General features: G+C 56.3%; 1 protein-coding gene across 1 annotated transcript; it reads right to left on the bottom strand.

Annotated features, from left to right (window-relative positions):
* Window positions 1–8,318: 8,318 nt before the first annotated feature.
* PRDX5 (peroxiredoxin 5) lies at window positions 8,319–11,815 on the bottom strand. Its single transcript, XM_058689456.1, has 6 exons — window positions 11,521–11,815; window positions 9,909–10,043; window positions 9,040–9,171; window positions 8,914–8,952; window positions 8,684–8,745; window positions 8,319–8,574 (listed from the first exon to the last, which is right to left on the bottom strand). The coding sequence occupies exons 1-6, from the start codon at window positions 11,710–11,712 to the stop codon at window positions 8,469–8,471; spliced, it is 666 nt and encodes a 221-aa protein (XP_058545439.1). The 5' UTR covers window positions 11,713–11,815; the 3' UTR covers window positions 8,319–8,468.
* Between the last annotated feature and the right edge of the window lie 154 nt (window positions 11,816–11,969).

Genomic DNA, 11,969 nt, shown 5'->3' with positions numbered 1-11,969 from the left:
TCCTCAAAAAATTAAAAATAGAACTACCCTACGACCCAGCAATTGCACGACTAGGCATTTATCCAAGGGATACTGGGTGTGCTGTTTCAAAGGGACACATGCACCCCATGTTTATGGCAGCACTAATAGACAATAGCCAAAGTATGGAAAGAGCCCACATGTCCACCGATGGATGCATGGGTAAAGAAGATATGGGATATAGATACAATGGAGTATTACTCGGCAATCAAAAAGAATATCTTGCCATTTGCAACTACGTGGATGGAACTGGAGGGTATTACGCTAAGTGAAATTAGTCAGAGAAAAACAAATATATGACTTCACTCATATGATGACTTTAAGAGACAAAGCAGATGAACATGAGGGGAGGGAAGCAAAAATAGTATAAAAACAGGGAGGGGGACAAAACATAGGAGACTCTTAAATATGGAGACCAAACGGAGGGTTCTGGAGGGGTTGTGGGAGGCGGGGGAGGGGCTAAATGGGTCAGGGGCATTAAGGAATCTACTCCTGAAATCATCGTTGCCCTATATGCTAACTGGACATAGATTAAAATATAAATAAATTTAAAAAACAAAAATTAAAAAAAAAAAAGGGAAAGAAAATGTGTCCACACAGAAAACTTTAAAAATAAATAGATGGAAAAAAAATAAATAAATAAAAATAATAAAATAAAGTTTTTTCAGACCCGTGATCAAAAACGCCAAGACTGCGTAAAGGTACAGAAAAGAAACCAAGTCTCGCCCTCATCACTGCCAACCCCTACCCTCTGACACCCCCCCCCCCCCCGTTAGCATGTTCTATGTCATTTCTGAGATGCGGCTGCTCACGTCCGTCTGTAACAGGTGGATACAACCACACACGCAGGGCTGTGCACCTCCGTGCTTCGCAAAATATTTTACAATCTGCTTCATTTCTCTTCAGAGCCACTGGCCTTGGCCTTTTTAATGGCGACGCGGTATTCTGCTGCGTTGCTATTCCATCATCATTTAGACTCTGTCTTGTTGACAAATATTCTAAACATCTGCAGTGCTACAACGGCTCCCCTTCTCAGATATCTTTTTCTGGAAGTTTTTAAGCAAGTCCAATACCCACGACTGCCGGCATGGGGATCCATGGGAGTCAGCCCGAGAAGCGGAGAATGACAGACAGACAAATGGACAACGTAGTCACCTGCAATCCCGCCCCCCCACCCCACCCCCCCACGCCGGGGCTCGGCACAGGATAGGAGTGGGAGGGATCGCATCTCCCATCTCCCAGTTCCCTTCTGGTTTTGAATTCTCTGGATAGCCCTGGTCCAACCCCAAAGGCCAGAGGCAGGAGGGCTCTGGTGCTCGAGGAAGCAGAGTCCAGGGAGGCCAGGCAAGTGGTGGCCAGGTCCAGCCGGAGCCTGGGACCCACCAGGGCTGAGTCAGAGAGCCACTTTCGCCCCCTGCCTGCAGCAGGCCCAGAGCCCCACCTGGTGCCTCCGAGGCCCTCCAGGAGCCCAGTTCCCTCAGCAGAAGACTCAGGGCTCAAGAATTAAAGACAAAACACAGCCTCCAGGGCCTTCTGGGCACCTGGCCCTCTGGTGTTGGGTCTGAGGGACTCCCTCCCCCTCCCCCAAGTCTCTAAGAAGGGATGGTTTTCCTCTCTGCCGCTTGGGGGTGGAAGAAGCTGAGCCAGAGTTGGGCAATTGCAGAAATGCCCAGCGGGGCGGCCGGAACCAGCCGCCAAGGAGGGAGGAGGCAGCGGGAAGCCAGAGCCAGGGAGGGCGGGACCCAGGGCCATGCACCCAAGTGCTGGGCCAGGTCCCTGGGGACTCGGGGAGCCACCTGCAGGACCTGGGCCCCAGCAGCCAAAGAGAGCATGCCACAGTCCAGCCGCGACCACCTGACACTTGGCTTGCTCTCCCCAGGGTGCCCCCACACTCCTGGGGGGGGGGGGGAGCACTCACTCGGCCTCATCCTGAGACTCTTACCCAGGCAGACGCGAGCTCTCCAGTCCTCCTCCAGCCCGTCTCCACCCAGCGCCCAAGGAGTCTCTTGGAACTACTGCCTCATGACCTTTTCCTGCTTAAAACCCTCCCATGGCTTCTCCCTGTGCCGTGAATTGAGTTCCACCCTCTCACCAGGACCTCCGAGGCCCTGCTGAGTGGCCCCAGCCGTCCACAGCCTGATCCCTTGTTTCTCCCCACCTCCTCTGGCGCAGGGCCCTCTCCGCTTCCTCAGTCTCCCACCCTGGACACCTTCGAATGTGCTGTTTCTCCAACCCGAACCCCCCCCCCCCCACCAACACACACACACACACACACCCTCCCTCCCTCTCCCCCTGTCTGGCTCCTTCTCACCCTGCTGGTCTTGCTTTGATGGCCTGTTTCTCGGAAGAGATTTTCCTTTTCTAAAGACCCTGGTCCTTTTCCCTAATAGCTTATCTCACTCTACATCCTCTCTGTTTGTGCACAGTGCCCGCGTGAGCGCCCCGACGGGCACCGACCACCTCCCCCGTGCTCTGTCCTTCACGTGGATTCACCGCTCAGTCCCCTCCTCCGTAGGTGTGTAAAATACCGGGGCTGTTATTATCACCCCCCTTTTGTGAGGAAGAAACTGACACACAGAGAGGTTAAGTCACTTGCCTAAGGGCACAGAGCCAGGAAGAGGAGGAGCCAAACTGCAGAAGGCGGCCGCATTAATGCTTCTGAACAAACGAATTCCTATTTCAGAGATCAGGAAGGGGGTAGGAGAGATCAGCTGATTCAGAGATCAGCGGGAGGGGATAGGAGCCGGTACAGTTAAGGGTAAAGCCAGCATTTCTTGGAGGACTCCAAAAGCTGCATCCCCTCCCCTCGCTCCCCCACTGCCTTGGGGATGCTGGGGGAGCAAGGCGGGAGGCCGGCACCCAGTTAGCAGGCACAGGGGTAGCAGCACCAAGCCCCACGGGTGCCAGCCTCACTCGTAATCAAAGACACGCACATTAAAGGCAGCTCCAAGATACCATGAGCCATCCATCAAGCTGGCAAAAATAAACCCAGGAGGTAAAGCTCGGGTTGGCACATGGTGAGGAGAGAAGCCCACGTCACTGATGGCTGTCAAAACGGCCTCAGAGTTTCCAGAGCCCTTGGACCCAACACTCTAGCATTTGGGAACGCTCCCCGAGGAAGGAGCCCAAGAAGAAACGAAAATAGAAAGTGTCGGAAGCCTCCCCTCGCCAAATACCGGAGACACCCCCGTGTCCACCGAGGGAAGCCAGCTAAGCTGTGGCCTCTGGATGAAATCTCATCCCTGCCCTCACCTGGTCTGCTCAGCCCAGACCTCGTTCCTCTCCCGCACCTTTGGGCTTTAACGAGGCTGTTCCCACCACCTAGAAGAGCCTTCCTGCCTCTGTTCGCATTGTCTATCCATCTTTTAGCCACAGCTAGAAGCCGTTTTCCCCTCCCTTACCCTGTGGCAGGGCGGGCCAGTGGGCAGAGTCCTTCTGTCACACCCCAAACGCATCGAGGCGAGCATGGAGCTGTGGTGGCAGGGCCAGCTCCATTAGGACAGGAGCTCAGTGCCTGGAATCCCATCTCGACGTGGTGCCGGCAGGGCCTGTGCCCAGAGCCCTCGGCGCCCTGTCCCTGGAACCCAGCCCAGCACCTGGCCCCGAGATGACCCTGGGCCGGAGGGTGGGGGTCAAGCAAGACACCCGATGTGACCGTAGGGCCACGTGGGGGCGAGCAGCACCTCCAGAAGGCCGAACATGCCTGTCATAACCAAATAAGGGTGTGCACACGGGCATCACTCAGAAGGCACCGAGATTCAAGATCTGTCACTCTAGTGGTGATGGTTATACAACTTGGTCAATAGACTAACCAACCACTCAACTGTGCCCTTTAAAAAATTTTTTTTAACGTTTTATTTATTTTTGAGACAGGGAGAGACAGAGCATGAACAGGGGAGGGTCAGAGAGAGGGAGACACAGAATCCGAAACAGGCTCCAGGCTCTGAGCCGTCAGCACAGAGCCCGACGCAGGGCTGGAACTCACGGACCGCGAGATCATGACCTGAGCCGAAGTCGGCCGCTTAACTGACCGAGCCACCCAGGCGCCCCTCAACTGTGCCCTTTTAAAGAGTGGGTTTTACAGGGCGCCTGGGTGGCTCGGTCAGTTAAGCGTCCAACTCTTGATTTCAGGTCAGATGATGATCTCACGGTCCATGAGTTGGAGCCCCGCGTCGGGTTCTGTGCTGACGGCTCAGAGCCTGGAGCCTGCTTCGGGTTCTGTGTCTCTCTCTCTCTCTGCCCCTCCCCTGATCATGCTCTGTCTCTGTCTGTCTCTCAAAAATAAATAAATGTTTAAAAAAATGTTTTCAAAGATGGCAGATTGATATGCATGTTGATTAACACCAAAAATCTGTGCATTCACGCAGATGTTATCCAAACTTTTGCAGCTGTATAAACACACACACACACACACACAATTTTCTGTCTCTACTGTCTCAACATCCATGTGGCCAAAACTCAACCATGACCAGTAAGGTGGGTTCCCCCTTGGGGTCAACACCCTCCCGATCATGGTACCTGCGTAACTACAGCCCAAACCTGGTCTGGGCCAGGAATGCCGCACCCCTCCAACCCTCTCTTTCTCTCAGAAGCTCACGCCTGACTCTAGGGCCTGGCCAAGACAACCGCTGGGGATGCTTTCCCAACCCCTTACCTCCTTTACCTGTGAGGCTTCAGGCGTCAGACAATGTATGGAGAATCCTGAGGACCTACATAATATGGATAATAAGAGGGTCACTAGCCCATTATACTGATGAGAAAACTGAGGCCCGGAGAGGCATAGTCACGGGAATCACAAATGACAGGACTGAGGTTTGACCTCTCTCCTGACTCCCAGCCCTTTCTCTACCCACATGCAGGCTTGCATGGTGGAGAGAAAGAATTCTTTTTGTGTTCTTTTTCTCTTTTAACCATGTTTTGGGTTCTGACTGCATGCCAGGCACTGTGCCCAGTGCTTTACATAACTCTCATCTGTTCCCCACAACAACTCTATGAGGTGGGTTGGATTATTCCTACTTTTTTTTTTTTTTGAGGTTTATTTATTTCTGAGAGAGAGAGAGAGAGAGAGAGAGAGAGAGAGAGAGACAGTATGTGAGTGGGGGAGGGGCAGAGAGAGACAGAGGGAGACCCAGAATCCTTAGGAGGCTCCAGGCTCTGAGCTGGGGCTCGAACCCATGGACCACGAGATCATGACCCGAGCTGAAGTCAGACACTTAATTGACTGAGCCCCCCAGGCACCCCTATGATTAGTCCTACTTTAAAGATAAGGGAAGTGGGGTCAGGGAAACTAAATAGCCTGCCTGAGGAGGTCTGACCCTACTCTGTATAATGCCTCTCAGGTGGAGGTGGGGGCTCACCTGAAATTTCTGGAAGGACTTCAGGGGACGTCCTCAAAACGCTTAAAAAACATGCAGGTGTCCATATGTGCAAACATGCATTTTCTAAGCAAAAGGGCAAAGCTCTCAGCAGCTCATCAAAGGAACGCCTGGGGCTGCCTGGGTGGCTCAGTCAGTTTGGCTCAGGCCGTGATCTCACGGTTTGTGGGATCGAGCTCCACGTTGGGCTCTGCACTGACCACGCGGAGCCTGCTTAGGAATCTCTCCCTCCCTCTCTCTCTGCCCCTATGCCCCCAAATAAATAAATAAACATTAAAAATAAAAAAATAAAAAAGAACTCGAGCAAAACCCTTGGCCTTCCGGGTCGGAGTTGCTGTGCCCTTGGGAAGGTCAGGACAGGTGGGTGAGCTTTATCCGGAGATGTGCTGGGCGAGTGTCTCAGGGTTTGTTTTAACATGGGCCCTATGGCCACCAACAGCCCAGGCGGCTCATGCCCACTGCCCTGCCAGGTCCAGCCCTGGGCCTCCAGAACCTGCTGGCCCTGGCCTGCCCTGCCCTTGTCTACAGGCCTGAAACACAGTCGGTCTGCCCTGGAGATGGGGCTCTCTACCAGATTCTCTTACAATGTGGTCGTTAATCTCAGGCCCTCCGGTATCCAGGGCCTCTCCCAGGACACCAGCCACCCGAGCAAGCTGAGATGTATGGCCACCTCCACTCACACCTGACTCTCATCCCTGCGGACCGAAGGGGCCACCAAGGCCCTGGAAGCCCCCTCAGAGGCCACTGAGGGGTAGCGACAGAGACTCAGCTTGCCCTGATGGCGAGAGGCTGCGGGGAAGAGAAATAGGGTCCGCAGCCCGTGGGGGAGCCGTTGGCCAGCCATTTGCAAGAGGCTCCAAGAGCCCAGCCGCTGACTTGGGTGCTGTCTCCACCTGCGGCTCTCAGGAGGCTCGAGACCACTCACTGGGGTGCACACAGGTGACCCTGGGGGAAACTCTCACCTGTATAACGAAAAGACTCAGGGAGACGGTGTCCAGACAAGCAAGGCCCTTTCTGCTGTCGTGTCATCGAGGACAGGGCTGTGAGCGGGAGCTTGGTAGAGGGAGATTATGAGGGATTGGGAAACCGGAGGGAGGGAGGTCCCTTGCCCTGCCCCAGCCCACGACCCCCAAGGGGCGGCAAGTTGTGGGATTTGAAGGGACAAAGGTCAGTGGGTGGGCCATCTCTGGTAGGGAGGTGGTCCCCCTGCCGAGTGCCCCCTTCACACAACATCACCTCTACTACCCGGCCCCCTCAGACCTCCGGCGGCCCCCTCAGACCTCCAGCCGGTGGCCCCCCGGACTCGCCCTCCCTCCCATCGTCCAACAGGTTTCCACGTCCCAGCCCCCACCTCCCTGCCGCCACCATCCATCATTGGCATCCCTCCCTGTATTACCTACCACTCGCCACCTTGCCCCGCCCCCTCACCGGCCCCAATCCAGCTCTGCCCCTCCCCCCCCCCCCCCCCCCCCCCCGCCGTGGGAGCCCAGGTATGACACTCACCTGTCGCTGCTGCACAGAAATCCTTCACTGGCCTGAGGTGGCCACAGGGTGAAAGGTAAGCAGCTTACTGCCCAAGGTCTAGAAGGTTCCCCTGCCCTCCCTGCCCCCGTCTCGCTGAGCTGCTCTCTGCGCTGCTGGTGGCTGGACTGTTCTACCCTCCATACCTGTGGCCACACTGTTCCTTCCCTCTGCCAGAAGGCCTCGATGCCACTGCCTCCAGGTCGTACCCTCCTCCCACTCCCCGACCTTCTCCCCAACCTCTCAGGAAGGGTGGCCTGCCCTGACCAGCTCTGGGGGTTGCGCCGCCGCGGCAGGGAAGGCACAGGGCAAGGCAGCCCCGCTTGGTGAGTAAGGCCCACACCCATGCCTGCCCTGCGGCCAAGTGACTGGCTCAAATCCGAGCTGCTCTGAAGTGGCTGAAAGAGCTGGGCCCATTTGCTTCAAGTCTCTGAGCCGGAACAGGGCAGTAACAGCTTACACCCCACTGGATGACTACCTCTGAAGACGCAGTTCTAAGTATCTGCCCTCCTTAGGACTATGCTCCTAAACACAGCAGGGGCCTAGTAATCCCGCCCGCTGCCAAGTGCAAGGCTGCCCAGGGACAAAAGGCAGAAGCCCCGAAGGCAGGGCCCGGAGATAGCAATGGCCTCCCTGACCCCCAGCCCCTCACAGGACACCCAGCACTGGTCAGGCCTCACCGGCATCTTCTTCCCCACACAGCTCACCTAGACTCCCCTCCCGGGAAGCTTTCCTGGACTCAATCAGTACTGCCCCCAGAGACGGTGCCCTTTGTACCCCCGTCAGGTGGTTTCAAGGCGCCAAGAGCCCTTTTGGGCTGAGGGTGCTCCTGGGAGGGGTTCAACAGAACCTACGAGAACGGTGGGGCTAAAGCTTGGCCCAGGTGGTATGGGTGCCTCGAGCCAAAGCTCCCACCCGGAGGTTTAGGGTCTGAATGAGATCAGCCAAGGGTCGCCTGGGCGGCTCAGTCGGTTAGGCGCCCGACTTGGCTCAGGTTGCGATCTCGCAGTTTGTGCGTTCGAGCCCCGCATCAGGCTCTGTGCTGACAGCTCGGAGCCTGGAGCCTGCTTCGGATTCTTTCTCTCCTCTCTCAAAAGTAAATAGATAAGCATTTTAAGTGAGATCAGCCAACACCCAGAGATCAAACCGTGGCTGCGAGCCAAGCTCTGTCCGCCTAGAGCCCTTCCAGATATACTCCCTCTGCACAGACCGTTCTTTCCCTTGTTTTTCAGACCACTGGCCCTTTCTCTGCTTCCTAACACTTCACTCAAAGGCTCTCCCCGACTGTCTCCTCAATTACATCAGGGTCCCCCATTAACACCCCTTCAGCCCCTGCCCATAGTCTCACAGCCGTGACTGTCGTCAGGCCTGGCCCTCACCAACCAGCAATACACAACCAAGGAGTAAAGGTGAACCAGAAATGTTTATTGCAGAACTTTGGTCCAAGTTCCCATCCGGGAACTGGCCCCTCTTGGGTTTGGACCGGAGCCCTCTGTCCGGGGCTGCGCAGGTGAGACTGGGAAGCGGAGAAAGAGTATGTCTGGGCCCAGGGTCTCAGAGCTGCGAGATGATGTTGGAGGCCAGGCTGCAGGTGAGGCCTGTACCATCCGGTTCCACATTCAAGGACTTCACTACGCCATCCTCTACCACCATGGAGAACCTGCCAGAAGGAGAGACCGGGCCAACTGCAGCGGCCTGGGCCTGGAGGCTGGGAATGGAGCTTGGAGGGGCGGCAGGGGAACCCCACAGGGGGACCCTCCCACTTTTACCTCTTGAGCCGTCGGTTTCCAAAGAGAGACACCAGTGAATCATCTAGTAACAAACCTGTCTCCTAAAAGGAAAGGCAGAGACAAGACCTAGAAACTTCCAGAACAGACCAAGCACCCCCACCCCACCCCACACACACCCAGCTGCTCCCCGTATTAGCCTCCAAGTTCCTGTATCCAAAGCCTGGCAGAGGGATCACCCTCTAGGGTGGGGGTTGCAGGGGTACACTCACCTTCCCAAAGGCCCCTGTGGGGTCAGCCAAGAGCCTAACCTAAGGAGGAAGTAAAGGTCAAAAGAAAAATCCCATACCTGGCCCCTGAACCCCTCCCCCACCCCCCCCACAGCACCCACACCTCACCTTGCCTCCAGAGTTGTGAGCTCGTCCCCACTCTTCGGTGACAAAGACATCATTAACGCTCAGGCAGGCTATCACCTGGACCCCTTTGGCCTTCAGAGCCTCAGCCTGCTCCACAAATCCTGGCAGGTGGGTCTAGGAGGGGGAAACGAAGGGTCAGCCCGGGGATACTTGCCTCGGCTCTTCAACCTCCCCTTGATCTCCAGGCCACTCTCACTTCCCTCTCTGACACCTCTGATCCAACAATGAGAAGCGTGTAAGCCACACTTCCTTCTTGCCTTGGCCACAAGGAAGCTCGGATCCAAACTTAAGTGGTCTGTGGCCACCAGGAACTTCCTGTGGACAGGACTATAGTTTATTTACCCCAGTCCCAAAGGTCTTCCGTAGAGCCCCTCGCCGGCAAAATCAATAAGAGATGTTGGATTTGATTACAAAACCCTTTTCTCCCACGTTCCTGGCACCGCTACTGTTTCACAGCCTCCCCAGATTTTCTGAAGGCTCTGGTGTCCTTCCCCTGCCTACTTTTTAAAAAAAAATTTTTTTAATGTTTATTTTTGAGAGAGAGAGAGAGAGAGAGAGAGAGAATGGGAGAGGGGCAGAGAGAAAGGGAGACAGAATCTGAAGCAGGCTCCACGCTCGGACCAAGCTGTCAGCCCAGAGCCCGACACGGGGCTCGAACTCACAAACTGTGAGATCATGACCTGAGCCCAAGTCGGACGCTTAACCGGCTGAGCCAGCCAGGGGCCCCTCACCTGCACACTCTTGTTGCAAACTGCCCTAGGACTACGCGGAAGACCTACGAACAACACAGCCGAACGGCACAGACGTGGGCACAAGACTCCAACTGCGGAGTCCCAGAAGGCAGCTCTCACCTTGGAACAGCCAGGGGTAAAGGCCCCAGGGACTCCAAACAGCACTCCCTTCTTGCCCTTGAACACCTCTGCCAGGTTCACCTTGTTCCCAGGTTCCCCTTCGAAAACCTCCACCGAAGGGATGGCCTCTCCTACCTAGAGGGAAGGGTTTGGTAAGGAGTTAGTTGGTTACCTGGTAAGTTACCGGGGGACATTGACTAGATGGGGAGGGAAATGAGGGGGTGCATAAGGGAGGCCAAGGGTAGGGCAAGAAACCAGACCTGGCAATTGCTCCTGGTGGATTGGAGTTGATAGAGTTGGAACGTCCCAACCTGTCCAAGCTTCCACAGGTCCCTCCCTGTGACCCTCCCCTCCCCACCCCCACCCGCCAGTTACTCCCAGGTTTCAAGGTGGCCCTATTCCTTTTACCAGCCTGTTGGTGACAACAGAAAAAGGGAGAGAAGGCCTCTCTGGGTGTTGCAAGGGATTGAGTCAACAACCCACTTTTCTGACCATATGAAGTGGGATAAATGGGCAGGGGAGGAAGGGCAAGGGCTCCATTTGGGGGTGAGGAGGAGACCGTGGCAACAGGAGGGAGAGGGCCCCGGCCAGGTCTGAGCATCCAGCCCCCAGGAAGAGAAAACGGAGGGCAAAGGAAGGTGAGAAAGTTGCCTGTAGGGAGGGGGGAGGGGGGAGGGGAGGAGACGGGGTTGGGAGGGAAGTATAAAATAAAAGGAATCTCTCGGGGCACCTGGGTGGCTCAGTTGGTTAAGCGTGGGACTGATGATTTCTGTTCAGGTCACGATCTCACGGTTTGTGGGTTTGAGCCCCGATTCGGGCACCGTGCTAAAAGCGTGCAGCCTGCTTAGGGATTCGCTCTCTCCCTCTCTCTCTCTCTGTCTCTCCCCCACTCTCTCTTTCTCAAAAACAAATAAATGAACGTTTTTTAAAAAGGAATCTCTCAAAAGGGATGGATCGGTCTGCCTGGGAGTGTGTGAGGGCTTCGTGGAGCCAGAGGAGGCAAGCAAAAGAAGGGCGTGTCAGGGATTGGGAGGAAGAGTAAGCAGGAGGAGGAGGAGGTCTCAGAAGAGTGTGGAAGGGGAAGGGGGTGGTTGCAAGGAGCAGGGGATGGTTCCAGATGAGGGGTGAAAGACTCGGAGAAGAGTGGGAATTAGCCACGGGAGAAGTGGAATGGGAGGAGGCACAATATTGGCTTTCACAAAAAAATACTTGTTTCAAACGATGGGTGAAGAACGATGCCCTGCAATAGAACAAAAACGTACAAGAGGGTACGGGGTTGGGGGGGGGAGGGACATGTATGGGGGTTGAAAGGGGGTCCTGGACAAAGGAGATGGTTCCAGAAGGCGCAGGAGGCCATGGTATTCAATCGCCTGAAAATGGTGGAGACCCGTCACAGGGTGTCGCAGGGTGGAAGTGAAAGGGGGACGGGTGGATATGGGGCATGCACGGGGTCTCGCTGAGGGGGATGAGGAAGAACTACGGAAGAGTCCAGCGCGGCGGGCAGCGGTCCGGAGGGCAGGAAAGAGGGTGATTCTCCTCCCGATCACCGGGACGGAGAACACTGGGAAGACGGGCGGGAGGGGAGGTCAGGCAGAGCCCGGCCAGCGGTCACCTTGATTGGGGCCATAGCTGGGGCGGCGCTTCTGAAACCGCAGGCCCCTCCGAGCGTCCACTCCCCTCCTCGTCGCCGATACCCTCCTGCTCTCGCCGCCGCCGATGCAGCCGACCCGATGGCAGTCGCCCGGACGAGAGCTGAGCCCGCCCTGCCACCTAGAAGACGCAGCCCAGCCAACTGCATGCCCATACCAGAGGCCACGATCGCTCCGCCCCCAGGCCCGAGCCTCGGCAGGAGGCGGGGCCTGGCCCTAAGCGCCCCCGCGGGACCCCGCGAAAGGCGGAGCCTCGGCTTCGCCCGCCCCCGGCGAGCCTCCTCCACCGCGCAGGCGTAGGGGCCCGTGCAGGGGCGGCGCTCCCGGGACGCTACGCTTGGCTTATTTACATTTGGGGCTGGACCACGGGGGCGGCAGCCAAGGGGCGGAGTTTCCGGCGGCCGTGCAACTT

Source organism: Neofelis nebulosa, chromosome 10 (genome assembly GCF_028018385.1).
Source record: "Neofelis nebulosa isolate mNeoNeb1 chromosome 10, mNeoNeb1.pri, whole genome shotgun sequence".
Lineage (NCBI taxonomy): Eukaryota > Metazoa > Chordata > Mammalia > Carnivora > Felidae > Neofelis > Neofelis nebulosa.
Note: the sequence above shows the minus strand (reverse complement) of the source record. Positions and strands in the feature narration are given on the sequence as shown.